We start from the raw sequence: 18,694 nt of genomic DNA on the forward strand, positions 1-18,694 counted from the left end.
GGTTAGGACTCAGCGCTTTCACTGCCGGGGCCCGGGTTCAATCCTCGGGTTGGGGAACTAAGACCCAACAAGCTGTGTGGTGTGGCCAAAAAAAAAAAAAAAAGCAAGCAACAAGGTGGGGGAAATGGAGGGGCCGGCCTCAGGAAGCACGCTTCTGCCTGGGCAGTGCTCCGCAACGAGTGGACGGGTCAGGAGCGCACGCTGCAACGTGCAGGGAGGAGATGCCTGCGCGAGCCTAGGCCACCCCCAGCCCTGAGCGCAGCCTCGCTGACCCCAAGCAGGAGAGCTCCCACCCGCCCGTGCCTACCTGGCGCGCCGGCCCCATGCAGCTCGAGGGGCGAGCGTCCGCCGAGCACGGGCATCTGACGCCTCTCAGGCTGGCGCTCTGGGTCCTGCAGGGGGTCCGCGCCTGGCCCGCCGGCTCTGCTGGGGCTGAGGCCGTGGCGCAAGCTTCCCGGCGGCCACCCTGGGCCACGCTGGAGCCCTTGGGAGGGCGGGGGCAGGCATCGCAGGGTCCTGGCCAGCTCCCGGCGCCCCCTCCCCCCAGCTCCCTGGTGCTCTGCCGGGCGGGAACCCACAGGGCCACGTCAGGCACCGCATGCTGTGCCGGCAGCAGCGCCTGGCCACCTGCCAGGGCCCCCGGGGCCGCCTCTGGCTCCGAGTCCTCGCTGTCCCCGCTGCTGCTGATGTCCCCACTGGTGGTGCCGCTGTCCCCGCTGCTGGAGCTCCACCGCACCCTGCGGGGGGGCCGCCGCCCCCGCCTGCGCCGCTGCCGCTTCTGTAGGAGGAGGGCTACTTGGAGGTCCCAGCCCCCCAGGGCTCAGCGACGGGGGACAGCGGGCAGGCGGGCCAGGCCTCTAGGGAGAGGCCTCGAGTAGGTGCGCCTCCAGGGGGCCGAGGGGGCTGGGCGTGCTGGGTGGAAGCCCCCTCCCGCTGCTCTGAGGAGGGAGGCCGAGCGCCCTCTGCCCTCGGCCGCCTGGAAGAAGAGACGCCACGGCCGGAAGCCAGACGCCCCCATTCTCGCCCGCCAGCCGCTCTCCCCTCACCCCGCCTGGGGTGACGCTAGCCCCCGGGGGCTGGGGCCTTCGGCTGACTTTTAGTAAAGCCTCACCCTGACCATGAGTTTCCACTTGCTTAGGCACTGGGAGCCCGTCCGATGGGGTAGTTCAGAGGCTATTTTTGCCCAGTGACCTACAAGAGCAAAACAACATGGAAGTTACTTTTTACAAACAGGTTTTGACAACACAAGCTTAGCAGCTTGGAGAAGAGGGCTCCTCTCCACCACACGCTGGTGGCCCCTCTAGCAGACTCGCACCGTGTCCCGTCAGAACCCTCACGCTGCTCCACACCCGAGCAGCTCCATGAGAAGTCAGGCATCTGACTCTCAACGGAAAACCAGCCCGAGGGAAGTTCTAGCAAACACACAACCATGAGAAAAAAGTCACCCACGTTTACGTGAAACAGCCCTTGAATACCTGGTATTCCAGGCTTCTAAACCGGACGTTTCAAATTATCTGGTGTTTTCTGCCAGACAGTGCTGGTGGGGCACTGCTTCTACGGGGCAGTGTGACTGCGTGTGACAGAACCCTCAAACCTGGCACTGCTATGTCTGAGGATTCCCTCTAAGGAAACGTTACAAATATAAGCAAAGACTGAGCCACTGAACCCTCAGCTCGTTCCACCCCTGTAACAAAAAATGAGAAGCGATTTAAATTGTCCACTAACAGAAAACTGATAGAATAACCTGTGTACTATTACCCAAGGAAATATATCACGATTACTGAAAATAACACTAGGATGCAGAATGTGTAAAGATATAGAAAAATATTAGTAACAGATAACATAACAACACATCATAAAGTAAAAAATAGCTGCTCAATTGAAAGTGGAATGACTCAACTTAAATAAGCTGGCTCTTCCTAGGAAAGCCACCCACACAGGGAAGTACCCGGCAAGAGCACACCAGCAGACAGCAGCCACCTCTGGAGACAGGAAATGAGTTACGTTCCTTTCCTTCTTTTCATACATCTCTGCTTCTAAATTTCCTATAATGAACATGAATTAGTTTGTAAAATGAAAAAACCACCACCACCTGCTGAGATGATGAAAAATGGGGCAGAATGGGAATTCCCTGGTGGTCCAGTGGTTAGGACTCTGTGCTCTCACGCCGAGGTGCAGTCTTTGGTCGGGAAACTAATATCCCACAAGCCACATGGCACGGCCAAAATATAAAAAAAAACAGGGCAGAAGAGCTGATGACCAGGGAGGCAGCCTGGGATGAGAGCAAACCACAGGCCTCCAGTGGTATCTGCAAAACTCCACCATGAACTCAAAGCTGTGAGAAGCCCTCGGACAGCAAATGCATCAAGAACTCACCAGAGATGCCAAGGCCACGGAGCAGGAAGACCCCGCGCTGACCCCCCGTGGACACACCAAGACCGTGGAGCAGGAAGACCCCGCGCTGACCCCCCGTGGACACACCAAGACCACGGAGCAGGAAGACCCCGTGCTGACCCCCCGTGGACACACCAAGACCACGGAGCAGGAAGACCCCGCGCTGACCCCCCGTGGACACACCAAGACCACGGAGCAGGAAGACCCCGAGCTGACCCCCCGTGGGCACACCAAGACCGTGGAGCAGGAAGACCCCGCGCTGACCCCCCGTGGACACACCAAGACCACGGAGCAGGAAGACCCCGCGCTGACCCCCCGTGGACACACCAAGACCACGGAGCAGGAAGACCCCGCGCTGACCCCCCGTGGACACACCAAGACCACGGAGCAGGAAGACCCCGCGCTGACCCCCCGTGGACACACCAAGACCACGGAGCAGGAAGACCCTGCGCTGACCCCCCGTGGACACACCAGAAGTACAACTACTCACAGAGTTAGCGCACGTGAGGATGGTCTGAAGTCCACCAAGATATTTTCCACAACTGAAGGCACAAAGAAGAAACCAAAAGGAGACGGGTAGGAGGGGTAGAGACGCGGTGCAGTCAGGATGCACACCTTCGGGTCAGCAGCCCACAAATGGGAGGAACATCACCACCACAGAAGTCTTTCTCCAGGAGTGAAAGCCTGAGCCCCACACTGGGCTCCCAATCCTGGGGGGTCCTGCACCAGGAAGATGAGCCCCTAGAACATTTGGGTTTGAAAGCCAGCAGGGTATACACTTGGGAGAGCCAGAGGGCTGTGGGACACAGAGACTCCGCTCTTAAAGGGTGCACTCAGAATCTTACGTGAGACAGCGGTTTGCAAGGAACCTGGGTCAGATACACTTGCCCATGGTGGAGAGCCTCCCAGAGAGGCAGGAGGTAAATGGAGCTCCCCCTGGGGATGGAGACGCTGGTGGCAGCCGCTTTGGGGAGCCAGGTCCACTGCAGTAACACCAGTGCTGGTGGGCACCATTCTGGAATCCTCCCTCCAGCCTATTAGCTCTGGGGACACGGCCCCGCCCGCCAGAAGCCCTGCTCCAAGCACCGCTCCCCCACCCCGGACGTGCAGCCAACCACGCAGGAAGCCTACCCTTCCCTGCAGCAGGCCCACAGCCGTTGTACCAGGGCTGGCCCCGCCGACCAGCACCACAGTAGTTGACCCCGACACAACAGAAGGGCCCACAAAGCCCATATAGGGGCACCCCTAGAACACAGAGCTCTGGTGACCAGAGAAGACTATACTGCTGGGCCCACAGGATGTCTCCTACGCAAGGCAACTTCTCCAAGATCGGGAAACCTAACTGACCTAACACACAGAAATAGATAGAGAGAATTAAGCAAAATGAAATTGACAGTAACGTAATAGTAGTAGGGGACTTTTAACATCCCACTCACATCAATGGACAGATCATCCAGACAGAAAAAAAAATCAGTAAGGAAGCACTGGCCTTAAATGACACGTGAGACCAGATGGAATTAATACATACATATAGAACATGTCACCCCCAAACAGGATACACATTCTTTTCAAGTGCACATGGAACATTCTCCAGGATAGACCACATGCTAGGCCACAAACAAGTCTCAATAAATTTAAGGGTAAAATCATATCGAGCATCTTTGCTGATCACAACAGTATGAGACTAGAAATCACCTACAAGAGGGACTTCCCTGGTGGTTCAGTGGCTAAGACTCCATGCTCCCAATGCAGGGGGCTGGGGTTCCATCCCTGGTCAGGGAACTAGATCCCACACGCATGTCGCGACTAAGAGTTCTCATGCTGCAACTGAAGATTCTGCATGCCGCAACTAAAAAAGATCCTGCATGTCACAACTAAAAAGATCCTGTGTGCCGCCAACTAAGACCCGGCACAGCCAAAGTAAATAAATAAATACTACAAAAAAAAAAAAAAAAAAAGAAAGAAATCAACTACAAGAAAAAAACTTCAAAAACACAAACATGTGGAAGCTAAACAATCTGCCACTAAACAACCAATGGGTCACTGAAGGAATCAAAGAGGAAATAAATACCTGGAGACAAATGAAAATAGAAACACAAAGATCCATAATCTATGGGATGCAGCAAAAGCAGTCCTGTGAGGGAAGTTTATACCAATACAAGCCTATGTCAGGAAACAAGAAAAATCTCACGTAAAAAATCTAACTTTACACCTAGAGGAATCAGAAAATGAAGAACAAAGGTCAAAGTAGAAGGAAGAAAATAATAAAGATTAGAGTGGAAATAAATGAAACAGAAATTTAAAAAGTAACAGAAAACAATCAATGAAAGTTAAGTGCTGGTTCTTTGAAAAGATAAACAAAATTGATAAATCTTTAGCCAGACTCATCAAGAAAAAGAGGGGGCCCAAATCCATAAAGTCCGAAATGGAAAGGAGAAGTTACAACCAACACCACAGAAATATAAAGGATCATGTAAGATTATTACAAAAAATTATACACCCAAAAACTAGACAATCTAGAAGAAATGGATAAACGCCTAGAAAAGCACACTCACCTAAGACTGAGTCAGGAAAAAACAGACAATATGAATAGACTGATTACCAGTAATAAAATTGGATCAGTAAAAAAAAAAGAACAAAAAACAAAACAAAACAAAACTCTCAACAAACAAAAGTCCAGGACCAGATGGCTGGCTCTACAGGTGAATTCTCCAAAACATTTAGAGAAAAGCTAACACCCACATGTTCACAGCAGCACTATTTACAACAGCCAACACACGGAAGCAACCTAAGTGTCTATCGATAGATGAATGGACAGAGAACAATAACGAAAACGTCGTGTCTGTACAGACAGTGGAACACTGCTCAGCCACGAAAGGAAAAAACAGAAATCTTGCTATTGGCAACAACACGGATGGACCTAGAGGGTGTTAGGTCAAGTGGAATGAATCAGAGGAAGTGTGACTGCACTTGTGCACGGGGTCTAACACACAAAACAGACAGACAGACAGACACCAGGCCTGAAGATGCAGAGAACAAATGGGTGGTTGCCAGAGGGGAGGGGTGAGGGGTGAGGCCGAACAGGTGAAGGGGATTAGGAAGTACAAATCTCCAGCTACCAAATAAATAAGCCAGGGGACGCTCTACACGGTAGAAGAAACATAGTCAGTAATGTTATAATAACTTTGTACGGGGACAGATGATTACTAGATTTACTATGATCACTCCCTAACACATGCAAATGTTAAAATGTATGCAGTATGTGTGAAACTAAAAAAACCAAAACAAAAAATAAGAACTTACCGACACCATATTTTTCTATTAATTCAATTAACTTTTCCTCTTCTTTGGAATTCCATCGTCCCTTTTTCAAGCTAAAATGTAACCTTCTGAGATACCTGAAAGCAACATAAAAACAAAGGGACGTTTTAGAAGCCAAGATGGCCTCCTGCTGCTGCCCTGGCATCTGCAGTGGTTTCTAAGCTATGACACCCAGGGCACAGGCAACAGAAGTAAAATACAGGCAAACTGGACTTCAGCAAGATTAGAAACTTTTGTGCTTCAAAGGTCACCATAAAGAAGGTGAAAGACAACCCACAGACTGGGAGAGGATATTTGCAAACCACGTATCTGCTAAGAGACTTGTATCTGGAATATATAAGGAACCCTTATAACTCAATTTTAAAAATGGGCAAAGGACAGAAATAGCTGTTTCTTCAGAGAAGATACACAAATGGCCAAACACAGGAAAGCTACTCAACATCATCAGTCTTCAGGAAATGCAAACCAAAATCACAGTGAGATACCACTTCACTCCCACTAGGATGGCTCGAATCACAGGTAGTAAGTGTTAGTGAGGATGTGGAAGACTGGGACCCTCTTACACGGCTGGTGGGAATGTAAAAGGGTACAGCCACTTTGGAGAATAGTCATTCCTCGGAAGTTAAGCAGAATCACCATGTGACCTAACAACTCCACTCGTAGCTGAGAGAAATGAGTATGTGTATCCACACAAACACTTGTACACAAACGTTGTTTCCAAGGCCCACCCATGATGTAACGCCTCTCAGAACATCACTCATTTCTAAGGCTGAATAACATTCTGGTGTCCATACAGCATGAGGAGCGCAGTTTGTTTATCCACTCATTTGCTGATGGACACTTGGGTTGTTTCCACCTTTAGGTTGCTGTGAATAGTGCTGCTATGAACACGGGCGTACAAATTTCTGTTTCAGTCCCTGATTTCAATTCTTTTGGGTACTGGGTGGAATTGCTAGATAATGTGGTAATTCTCCGTCTATCTGTTTGAGGAATCTCCATACTGTTTTCCAAAGTGGCTGCACCATTTTATACGTTTCATGATCCCACCAACAGTGCACAAGGGTTCTGATTTCTCCACATCCTCTCCAACACTTATTTCCCATTATTTATAAACATTAACCATCCTCAGGTGTGTGAGGTGGCATCCTGCTGTGGTTTTGGCTTGTATTTCTATAATGACTAATCGTGTTGGCATTTTTTCATGCGCTTAATGGCCATTTGCAAGTCTTCTTTCGAGAAACGTCTATTCAAGTCCTTTGCCCACTTTTTTTTAAAAAATAAATTTATTTATTTATTGGCTGCGTTGGGTCTTTGTTGCTGCACGCGGGCTTTCTCTAGTTGCGGCGAGCGGGGGCTACTCTTTGTTGTGGTGCACGGGCTTCTCATTGCAGTGGCTTCTCTTGTTGCGGAGCACAGGCTCTAGGCGTGTGGGCTTCAGCAGTTGTGGCATGTGGGCTCTAGAGCGCAGGCTCAGTAGTTGTGGCGCACAGGCTTAGTCGCTCTGTGGCACGTGGGATCTTCCCGGACCAGGGCTCGAACCTGTGTCCCCTGCATTGGCAGGCAGATTCTTAACCACTGCAACACCAGGGAAGTCCCCTTTGCCCACTCTTGAACTGCTGTTTTTTGGTAGGGAACAGTGTTTCTTTGTGGGGTGATCAAAATGTTCTAGAATTGATTGTGATGATGGCTGCACAGCTCAATAAATACACCGAAACCCACAGAACTGTACACTTTAAATGAATGGATTATATGTGAATTACAGAATAAAGCTGTTAAAAAAAAAAAAAAAAAAGCAAGCCAAGAAAAGGACGAAGCTGAAGCTGCCTGCCAGAAACCCTGCCACCAGAGATCTGGGAGAGGAATTTAGATCATAGGGCTCAGGGAAACTGCCAACCAGGGGATCTCAAAGGATGTCCAGTTGAGCCTGTACAAAAGTCCGGTTTCAAAAAGAAGCTGTCCTGCCTCCCGAGCAGGTGAGCCCTGGTACGCCTAGCCCCCAAGGCCACACCCTCCTCCTCCGCCAGCAGATCACCCTGGGCCAGTCTCCCAGCCCGGCCCGCGGCCCACACAGAAGCAACCCCAGCAAGGCCTTCCCTTGCCCAGCGCTGTCCGACTCACCGATCTCGGCACTGGACATCGCTCCTACCTGGCACCTCTTCCCGGATTTTAAACCAATCCTGCTCCCCGTACTTGGCAACCGCCTGAAGCAACTTCTGCAGAAAGAGGGGCAGACAAACAGTCCCTCTGCTGCCACAGTCACGACCTCCCCGGCCCCAGTTCAGTTTTAAACTCCAGGCTCCAGCTCCCCTGGGCCCTGCAAGCATACCGCATCTTCCTCTGGGGCCCAGAGACCCTTCTTCAGGCTGGGGTCCAGGCTCTTGGTCCAGCGGTAGATGAGCTGCATGGAGTCCCTCCCCTCCATGTAGTAGACGACTGGGGACAGAGGGGCTTCGTGGGCGCCATGCCTGCCGGCCGCCCGGGACAACAGGGCCCCCACGCCGCCCCCCGGCTCGCACGGCCGTGACCGGGGCACGGGCGCGGGACTCACTCCGCCGGTAGGGGATGTGGCTGCCGACGCGCATCTGCTGCACGAGCTGGGCGAGCACGCGGTCCTCCTCCTGTGTCCACGCGCCGCGCTTCAGGGCCGGGCTGTGCTGCTGGTGCTTCTGCAGGCACTGGAAGGCGCTGCGCCAGGTCTGCCGGGGCCAGAGCACAGCGCGGGGCAGGGGGGGTTATGCCGGGGCCAGAGCACAGCGCGGGGCGGGCCGGGGGTTACCGGCACGCGCCACGCACGGGGGACACCCGACTGCGAACCAAGGCTGCACTTCTGCCAGGCCCCTGGGGGACAGTGCAGAGTGCCCCCGACAGAAGGCTCGGGCCCACTAAAGAGGGTCCCCAGCACCGGCTTATGAAAGCAAGTAGGTCCACACACCGTCAGAGCTCCCCATGTATGTGGCACCAAAACCGTACTGTGAACTCAAATTCCCAACGGAGGCCTCAGCTCAGACAAGTCTACGCGTGAAGGTATCCTGCAGGGCACGTGCCAGCACCGTGGCACTGACCCTGGAGCCCTGAGTCGGTCTCTCCGAAGCCCCCATCAGGGGCGGCCAAGCGGCGCCCGTGCAGGGGGCTGGGGTGCTGGACAGTCCCTGGTGTGGCGTCTGCGTCCGGGACACCCTCGCAAGGAGAGCTCCAAGGCGACGGCCCCCGGCTTCCACCCAAGTTCCAGCTGAGCACACAGCCCCCAGTGCCTGCCGCGAACACTTTTGCCCCAATCCGCCCCCTCACTCGTCTCCTATGCGGAAGGGGTTTCCCAAGAGCCGAGTAAGGTGGTGTGAGCTGTCTTCTTCCGCAGAGCAAGCTCTCTGGTTACAGAGCGCAGGCTGGGCGGCCTCCTGCAGTCCGTTTAGCTGAGGTGTGCGGGTGGTGAGGCCTCTGGAGACGCGACACGAAAAGCACGACCCACTGAAGAAAGAACTCGTAAGCTGGACATCATTCAACTTAAAAACTTCTGCTCGATGAAAGACGATGTCAAGAGAATTAAAAGACAAACCACAGACTGGGAGAAAATGTTTGCAAAAGACACATCTGACAAGGCCTGTTATCCAAAACACACAAAGCCCTCTTAAAACTCAACAATCAGAAAATGAACTACCTGAATGAAAAACGGACCCACAGACACCTCACCAAAGATGGTATACGGATGGCAAGGAAGCACGTGAGGAGAAGCACCACGCAGTAAGTCGCCAGGGAAATGAAAATTAAGATGAGGCCCCACTACGTCCCTATCCGAATGCGCAAGATGTGGACCCCTGACAACACCAGATGCTGGTGAGGGTGTGGAGCCGCAGGAACCCTCATCCGTGGCTGGTGGGCACGCAGATGGTGCAGCCACTTTGGAAGACAGCGTGGCGGTTGCTTACAAAGCTAAACATAATGATCCAGCGATGGTGCTCCTTGGTATTTACCCCAAGGAGGTGGAAACTTCTGTCCACCCAAAACCCTGCACATGGATGTTCACAGCAGTTTTATTCATAACTGACAAGTCCTGGAAGCACCCAAGATGCCCTTCAGCAGGCGAATAAAAAATAAACTCTGGTCCATCCAGACAATGGAATATTATTCAGCGTGAACAAGAAATGAACTATCAAGCCATGAAAAGACACAGAGGAACCTTAAATGCACGTCCGTAAGTAAAAGAAGCCAATCTGAAATGGCCACATGTTGCATGATTACAAACACGTGACATTCTGGAAAAGGCAAAACTATTGAAACAGTAGTAAACTGAACGGTGGTCGCCAGGGGGTGGGGGAGGAAGGAGGCACAGGTGGAGCACGGAGGACTCGTAGGGCACTGAAACCATCCTGTACTAGACGATAATGGTGGGTACACGTCATTCTACTTCCGTTGAAACCCACAGAATGTGCGAACCCCAAGGTAAACCATGGGGGATCACGACACGTCAACGTAGATCTATCCTTGGTAAAAAAACGTGCCACCTGGTGAGTGACTTTCACGACAGGGGGGGCTGTGCACGTGCGGAGGCAAAGGTGCGCGCGAGACCTCTGTACCGTCCTCTCCATTTTGCTGTGAACCTAAAACAGCTCTAAAAAACGGTCTGGGGATTCCCTGGCAGTCCAGCAGTTAGGGCTCCGTGTTTCCACTGCAGGGGGCACGGGTTCAATCCCTGGTCGGGGAACTAAGATCCCGCAAGCCGCACGGTGTGGCCAAAATACACACAAAAACAGTCTTAAAAAAGAAAAACACTGAGGAACTAAAGACATAAAGGGAATTCTCTGGCAGTCCAGTGGTTAGGACTCGGCACGTAGAATAATTTTTCTAAAGCCTCATTTACCAAGTAAATAAAAGCTAGTGTACCAAATTACACAGCAGCTAAATGTATACAGCAAAACTGTGAGAGACACAAGAACAAAACGACTTTTTAACAGTTATGTCAGGCTTCGTCCAAGTTCCATCAATACAATTCTTTCAGAGAGCAAAATTCAATAATAAAATAAACTCCATTTAATAGGCTTATACGGAAATCCAGACTCCCAGGGCAGAGAGCACGCTTTTGTTTTTGAATGGCTCTGGTAAGTTTCGTTTGGTCTGCTGCAACCACGTGCTTGACCACAAAAGTGAGAAATTTAAGAAATGGAGATTTTTACAGACTGCATTGTCAGGTCATAAAATTCAAACTAAAAAATAACAAAAGGGATTCCAACAAACCTCGGTATTTAAAAATGAAAAAACACATTCCTTCATAAGCTAAGATCCAAAGAGGAAATGAAAACTGAAATCACAGCCACTCCAAAACCGATACAAAGGAGACATTTCATACCAAGCTGTTCTCAGAAAAGCAGGCCTTAAATGCCTTCATCGCTAAAGACAGAGGTGAGAGTGAGAACTTAGTTCTCACCTTAGGAGACGAGAAAGACAGCAAAACCCAAAAGAAACCAGGAAAAGGTTCTTCTCACACCACCAAAATAAATCTCCCTCAAGCTTACTAGGGAGAGACAGGCGGGAACTCGGGGAGGGAAGGGATTTGGACGGAACTCAAAGGCTGGTCTGGCATGTGGGTGGAAGGCACGTGAGCTCTCAGAGAGGCAGCGGGGTCTGAGGAGCCTCCGAGCTCCGCCTGGGGAGGCGTGGAGGGGGGACCCTTCCCTAGGGCCACACCCTCGACAGCTCCAAGGGACGACCCTGGCCGCGGCGTGACGTGCAGCCCGCAGACCCCCGAGCCCGCCCGGGCCCTGCAGCCCTCACCCCCAGCTCCTTGGCGATCCTCTGCCAGTTCAGGTGGCCGTGCCTGGCCGCGATGCCCTTCAGCTGCTCCACCTCCTGCGCGCTCCACTCCTGCTTGTTGATGCTCGGGTGCTCGCAGTTCTGCCAGAACCGGCGGATCTCCTGTGCGCCGCGGCTGCCCTCGAACTGCACACAGAGAGAGCTGTCTGCGGGGCCGGGGCCCTGACAGGGGATGCTGGGCTGCGGGGCTTGGGGGCTCCATCTAGGGTGCCGAGACGTGCCAGCAGGGAGGGCCCCGAAAACCACCCCACGCTGTGGACACGCACTTGACCGGAGAGGGTCGCGGCAGGTCTGGAGGCCACGCGGGTCTCGGCCTCGCTGCCCGGTGCTGACCCCCACCCCAGCTTCCGGGACAGAGCCGCCCCAGCTCACGTTGACGTTGGAGATCTTCTCCCAGTCGTGGTCGTCCAGCCTGTCGCCCAGCAGGGCCTCCTCGGGGAGCTGACTGGAGGAAGGGGCCAGGGCACAGGGTCACGCCGGGCTGCCCTCGGCTCGCCCCGCGCGACACCCTCCCCGGCAGGACCCCACTCACTTGATGTCCTGCACCTCCTTCTCAGCCTCCCTGGCCTGCTTCTCCAGCACCTGCCTCTCCACCTCACTCGTGCTGCTCCTCTGTTTCTGCTGCAGATACTCGAGCCTGAGAGGCAGGAAGAGGCACCAAGGTTACCAACGGTGCTGCTGTGCCCCGCGGGGGCACGTGGGGGTCTCCGGGGCTGGCTCGGCCTTTCCACAGATCCGGGACGCACCCCGCAGAGCTGGTCACCCTGTACCACACCACGCAGCATGGCGACGGGGAGCACAGACTCAGCACGGGGTCCAAAGGCGAACCCTGCTGCCGCAGACGAGCCACTCACTCTCTGTAAGCTGCCCTGGCCCTTGCGCCCGCAAAGAAAGCAGCGGCCCTCCCTCTGGGTGTCACGACGGCCACACTGGCGGCCAGCGTGGCGATATTAATGCAGGTGACAACACTACCGGCGCCCCACGTCCCAGAGCTTGTGTCCCAGCTCCCAGCCCTGCGCCCCGCACACAGCGAGGCCTCCAAACATCCTGACCCTCACGCCCAGCACCGAGGCCGGAGCTGCAGTTACCACTACAGGAAATAACTGTTTGCAGAACAGGCCGAGCAGAAAACCCAGCTCTCCTACAGCCTGAGGAGCAACCCAACCGTCACCACAACAGATCCTGACCCACACGTCAAGCCGTGAGAAAGTGGGCAGCCCCTGGGACCCCTGGCCTGACCCCAGGTGCTGTGACGTGATCACGAGACACCGTGCTATCAGCACACGTAAGATGCATGTCTTGCAAATGGTCCTCACTTGCAGGGGTGGAAACTGAGGCCCAGGCCAGAGAGAGCACCCAGGTCACATGATTTACTTGGCCGCCAGGCCTGCCCCGCCCTCACGCTCCACCCTAGACATCCGGCTGCCTTACATGGGAGAAAGTTCAGGAGCAGTGCCACGCCCGCTGCAGCGGAGTGACCCCTGCAGAGCAAGGGGCGCGGCTAACGGGACCTCTGGCCATCACGAGCCGCCAACCTGGACCGGCCCCGCCCGGGGGCAGGTGGCTTCCCATCGCCCGCGTTCAGACTTACTTGAGTAACTTGGGCTGGAGCAGACGCTGCAGGCGGTCGCTCACCACGGACTTTCTGAGCAGGACCTTCTCCCAGGTCTTCCCTGAGAAGCAAGAAGGAGGATGCAGTCGTGCCGTCGTCCCCAGGACGCATGTGCCTCGGTCAGACCACCTCAGCGACCCCTGTGCCCCAGTCAGACCCCCTCAGCGACCCCTGTGCCCCGTGCAGGCCCGCGGCGAGTAAGCGAAGGTGCTGGCAGGCGCCCCCCAACCCCACCCCCGGGCAGGGCTCCCCAGGGCTGCGTGCTCAGGAACGGGGCGGGAGCGACCAGACAGCGAGCCCGGGGTGGGGGGCCGGGCCCGCCCCTCACGACAGTGTCACTGCAAGGACCCCAACCGGCACGGGAAGAGCAGGGCTTCGGGTGACCAGGCCCAGCGGTCAAGGCCCCGAGGAGCCTGGCGGCCCACGCCTGCGGGGAGGCCTGGGCACAGGCAGGGCGGGGTGAAGGCCCCTCGAGCCCGAGCCGGGCAAGTGCTGAGCTTTGGGCCTGGGCTCTCACACTTGGTCACCAGGAGCTCCTCGAAAGCCTTGATGCCCTGGGCGGCCCTCTCCCGCATGTCTTCGTTGGCAGGAGGCCCCTGTCGGAAAGTGTCGTGTTATGACGTGGATGGAACCCGACCGTGCTCCCCGCCGGCACCCGCGACCCCATCCCCCAGCCTCTCGAGCAGCCCGGCCGCATGCGAGGCCGGGCCCCGGACGCCTGGTCCTAGAGCGCTGCCTTGAGAAGGGCTCTGGACACCACCCGGCGGCACATGGTGGGCTCAGTGACTCCACGAGTGCTGACGAGGGGGGCGGGACTGCCATCAACCACGGGGACACCTCTGCTGCCAGGACTCCACGCCCCTGCCCGTGCGCCACCTCTCCAGGAAACGCGCCAGGGGCTTCTCTGTGCAGCGAGCTCAGCTGCCACCTTCCAGGGGAGGAGACCTTGACTTCCACCCCTGAACCCGGCAGAGTTTTAATTTAGAGAGGTTGGGGAACACTCTCCTGAAGAATCCAAGGGAAGTCACCACACCCACAGAAGGCCGTGGGGACGAGAGCCCCTTCCCACAGAGCCTGCCCACCCTCCCTGACGAGAGCAGAGCCTGCACCACTCACCACCCTGGTGACCTTGTCCTTGAAGTAGGGCTTCATGAAGTGCCCCATGTACAGACTCGAGGGCAGGTTCCTGCTGTCCTTCACCTTGGGGCCCTTGCACCCCACCAGTTCCCACATGACTTCCTCCTGTGGCAGACACAAGGGGCCACCTGTGGGCCAGGCAGCAGTGCCTCCCCTTGGAGAGGAGGGGACCCAGAGCCCTGGTCCTGGGAGGCCTGGCTGCAGGGTTCTCGGGGCCAGACCCTGTCCTACCTGCTGCTCCCGGTTCTGGGCCAGCAGCAGGCTGACCTCGGCCAGCTTCTCCTGGAGGACCTCCTGGTAGACCATGTTCAGCTGCAGGCAGGTCTCTGGGTCTTCAGGGAGTGCCTTCTCCCTGGGGTCGTCCTCATCATTGCTGGCCTCCCCCCACCTTTCTCCTTCCTGGTGACAAGCGGAAAACTGCAGGTAAGGGAACACTCCCGCACCCTCCGGGCCCCAGTGGAGCTACATTCTGGCCGCTGGGCTGGTGTGAGACCACCCTGACAGAGGACCACACAGCATACGGACACATTCCCTAGTTTACGACAGTTCAATTTAAGTGTAATTTCTGGGCTTCCCTGGCAGCACAGTGGATAAGAACCTGCCTGCCAATGCAGGGGACATGGGTTCGATCCCTGGTCCGGGAAGATCCCACATGCCGCAGAGCAACGAAGCCTGTGCGCCACAACTACCGAGCCCACGCTCTAAAGCCTGCAAGCCACAACTACTGAGCCCGTGTGCCACAGCTACTGAAGCCCGCATGCCTAGAGCCTGAGCTCTGCAACAAGAGAAGCCACCGCAACGAGAAGCCCGCGCACCACAACAAAGAGTAGCCCCCGCTCGCCACAACTAGAGAAAGCCAGCACGCAGCAACGAAGACCCAACGCAGCCAAAAATAAATAAATTAAAAAAAAAAAAAAAAAAAGTACTATCTAAGAATGCATCTCAGGTGGCGAAGTGTAACGAAATAAGCAGTTTTCACTTTCTACCATAAAAACTTCTGTAAAACTTGGACTTTGTAAGAGGCTCGCTGGCAGCCGCAGTGAGCGGGAACATGGGCCGCTACAGTGTTGGCAAGACTGAAAACAGAGCCGGCCCCAATGTCTATCTCGAGGCGATGAGTCTAAAAACCACGGAACTACAGTAAATCCACATCAGAAGGACCACCCAGCTACTACAAATAGGAAGCAATTCTGTTTCCATTGACTTGATACAAAAAAACAAAAACCCAACTGCCAAAATTTTCCAAACTAACATAAAATTACAACGTAAGCAAAAAGTACTTAAAAAGCGGCACCACCTTCGTGCTTACTTGCCAAGCGCTGTTCTAGGCCCTGGTACCTGTGCACTGACCAGTGCCGTGAGTGCCCCCACGGCACAGACTGGGAAACCGAGGCAGAGAGCCAATTGCAAAAATTTTCCAAGCTAACATAAAATTACAACGTAAGCAAAAAGTAGTTAAAAGCGGCACCACCTTCGTGCTTACTTATCAAGCGCTGTTCTAGGCCCTGGTACCTGTGCACTGACCGGTGCCGTGAGTGCCCCCACGGCACAGACTGGGAAACCGAGGCAGAGAGGTGAATACGGGGCAGGACCCAGGCAGCCCGCTCAGCCTCCCGCGTGTCATGTCACGTCCCCTGAGGTCAGTGGAGCCAACAGGAGCTCAGAGAAAGCAAGAGGCGTGAACACCAAGCTGCTAAGAGTGGTACATCTAGGGGCAACCTTACTTTTCATGATACTTCGGGGTGTTTCCTCTTTACTAACAAATACGCGTTACTTTAAAAATGCAGAAAAACCAAGGTGAGTTCAAAACACCCCCCTCCCCGGACCCCCTGGCGGGCGGGGCGCCTGCCTCAGCGGCACAGCCACCTCGGGCCGGAAGTTACCAAGAGCAGTGGACCAGCCGCGTCAGAGTCCCCGTCGGGCAGCGAATCTGCAGGAACGCAAGCACGTGTGTCAGTAACGACGACGGAAACGGTGGCTGGTGATGGGACGTCACAGGCGCCGAGGAGACCGACCGGCCAGCGCGGCACACGGCGCATCTCCCAGGCAGACAAGAGAGGGGCGCAGGCCAGGGAGGTCCGGAGGGTGGGACGTGTGCTGCGTGGACCTCCCCCTCCCCGCCCGTGCCCAGTGGCCGAGCACTGCCCGTCGGCTGTGTGGGGAAGGCACTAAGCCGAGGGCAGGGTCAGCCAGAAAGAGAAGACGCCAGCCCAACGTGGAGTGCCCCCGGGCGCGCAGAACGATGACCGCGGGGACAACCAGGGCAGGCTTCACAGGAGACAGCTCTGTCCTGGGGGAAGTGAAGCCACTCAGAGGAGGGGACAGGACAGGCACAGAGGCCCCAATGCCAAGTGAGAAAAGGCCCTGGTGCAGTTGGGAACCGTGAGAGGCTCGGTCTCAGAGCTGCACCTGGGCCTGAGCGGGGTGAGCAGGCCAGGGCCCTGGACGGCTCAGCCACTGCAGGCAGGCCTCCAGCCAGAGCTGCGGGGAGGGACACTCAGGGCCCAGGGAAGCACGCGGAGAGGACAGAGCAAGAGCCCTGGCAGCAGGGGCCTCGGACAGAGGGCAGCTGCCTGAGCCCAGGGAAGAGATCCATGGGGTCTCAGCGGCGGTGACTGTTCAAGCACGGGGGCAAGCTCGGCCCTGGAACCTTCCGATTGCTGAGGAGGGCACACGGCCCCTCCTCCCAGGACAGCCGGCTGCACCACGGGGCAGGGTGCTCGCACACAGCCAGCGGGGCCGGGGGCTGACGAGGGAGGGGTGGTGACACACCGTCCAGCACCACAGCACACTGCGGCTGACCGGAACCCGAGGGCAGACACGGCCGCTCTGACCAAGGAGCGCAGACACTGACCTGCGTCGGAATCCGAGTCGAGACTCGACTCCGAGACGTCCACGTTGATACTCGAAGAGCTGGGATCCAGGATCCTTTCCAACTCCCTGATCTCCTTCGATATTCTGACTCTTTCAGCATCTACATCCATGACGTCTGCCCGCCTGCAAAATACGTTATGTTATAAATAAGCCAAGGGGGTGCAGAAATCCCACCGGCCCTCAGGCATGCAGCCCTGCAGGGGATTGACCAAAGCAGGCACCGGGCGAGAGGCCGGGCCCAGGGAGCGCTGGGACCGACCTGACACCCACCTGTGCCCTGTGAACTCCCACTTTTGCTCTGTCAGCTGCCCTGAGGCTGCGACCAGCACAGGGGGAGAGAGTGACGGACACCAAAACAGTCCAACTGCCACCAAGCCATGAGTGAGCTGGCCACCCAGTGCGTTAAAAGGAAGCCGCAGTGGCAAAGTCACTAGAGGACAAGAATGAGGCCCATGGACCCTAGGTGCAGCTGCTTGCCCGCGGCACAGACCTGGACACACAGGGTATTGGGCAAGCGGGCACTGAAATACACACTGACCAGGTGGCAGGGCTCAAAGCCCTGGGAGGAAGCCCCCTGAAGGCAGGGCCTGCTGCAGCCCCAGCATCTAGCACAGCACCTGGCCTTCAGGGCTGTCTGACACTGAACAAACCCTTGCTAAAGAAACAGGGACCTCTTTTCTTAGGAACGAGAATGTGGAAAGTCTAAAAAGGGGTCGAAGGTGGGAGAATAAGTGGGCGGCAGGGGAAACGCCTGGGGAACAGAAGCACAGACGCAGGAGCCCAAACCACGCAGGAGAAGCCTCCTCCCGCCCGTGCAAGGCCTCTCCCCGCTGCAGGCGACGGGGGCCTCCACTGCGACAAACAGGGCCGCCGCCAACCAGAGCATCCCCAGCTCGCGCAGCAGCACAAAGCTGAAATGCGAAGTGTTTATAACCCAACTCGGCTTGAAGCCAGCCGGTCTGCAGAACCGACCGCAGCTCCGGGTGGGCGCGGGGCCACTACCTCCTCGGGCAGCGGGAAGGAGGCCTCCAGGACGGCGAAGCGGTCCCGGCCCAGGGACCCCCGCGCGTCGGGGCGCCCCGCACGCTCTGCCCCCGACGGCGCCCGCGGCGCCCCGGTGATGCTAAGCCCCGCGGCGGGCCCCGCGGCGGACCCCGCCGCCCCCCGCCGCTCCTCACCAGCCACCCCCCGGCCCTCCCCCATCGCTCCTCACCTGCGCGCAGAGCCAGCACCCGGCCTCCACACCCCACGCTTCTAGCAGCAGAGCGATGACTGAGCCGCAGACCGGAAGTCCCGCCTCCAAGGCCTTGGCGGAGGCGCGGGGCACGCCGGGACGAGGCTCTCGGGCGGGCGCGTGCTGCCTCCTCGCGGCCGGCTGCGGGACTCCCCGCGCCCGCCGGCGCCTCGCTGCGGCCCCAAGGGGCCCGGTCACCGGGTCCGGAGCGTCTTCTCCCCCGCGGTGGGACCTCCCGCAGCCACCGAGCCTGTCTGTGCTGTTTCTCCGTTAGCTGTGTCCAGGGTTTTGGTTGAGGAACCGAGGAGAAAATCTGC

General features: G+C 56.3%; 1 protein-coding gene across 3 annotated transcripts in view; it reads right to left on the reverse strand.

Annotated features, from left to right (window-relative positions):
* Window positions 1-18,471, reverse strand: part of SNAPC4 (small nuclear RNA activating complex polypeptide 4) — a 26,490-nt gene extending 8,019 nt beyond the window's left edge. For 2 of the 3 annotated variants that reach the window (XM_082401834.1, XM_082401835.1), the window contains exons 1-16: window positions 18,357-18,471; window positions 17,124-17,266; window positions 16,153-16,199; window positions 14,501-14,668; window positions 14,249-14,374; window positions 13,650-13,728; window positions 13,112-13,193; window positions 12,053-12,157; window positions 11,893-11,965; window positions 11,482-11,646; window positions 8,264-8,411; window positions 8,042-8,148; window positions 7,834-7,928; window positions 5,698-5,792; window positions 1,112-1,191; window positions 308-778 (exon numbers count right to left, since the gene is read on the reverse strand). In XM_082401834.1, the coding sequence (XP_082257960.1) occupies window positions 308-778; window positions 1,112-1,191; window positions 5,698-5,792; window positions 7,834-7,928; window positions 8,042-8,148; window positions 8,264-8,411; window positions 11,482-11,646; window positions 11,893-11,965; window positions 12,053-12,157; window positions 13,112-13,193; window positions 13,650-13,728; window positions 14,249-14,374; window positions 14,501-14,668; window positions 16,153-16,199; window positions 17,124-17,253 (1,971 nt within the window). In that variant the 5' untranslated portion in view covers window positions 17,254-17,266; window positions 18,357-18,471. The remainder of the gene's footprint in view (window positions 1-307; window positions 779-1,111; window positions 1,192-5,697; window positions 5,793-7,833; window positions 7,929-8,041; window positions 8,149-8,263; window positions 8,412-11,481; window positions 11,647-11,892; window positions 11,966-12,052; window positions 12,158-13,111; window positions 13,194-13,649; window positions 13,729-14,248; window positions 14,375-14,500; window positions 14,669-16,152; window positions 16,200-17,123; window positions 17,267-18,356) is intronic. The other variant, XM_082401836.1, reaches the window with a different exon arrangement.
* Between the last annotated feature and the right edge of the window lie 223 nt (window positions 18,472-18,694).

This window comes from Balaenoptera borealis (genome assembly GCF_965194805.1).
Source record: "Balaenoptera borealis genome assembly, chromosome: 8".
NCBI classification, from domain to species: Eukaryota; Metazoa; Chordata; class Mammalia; order Artiodactyla; family Balaenopteridae; genus Balaenoptera; species Balaenoptera borealis.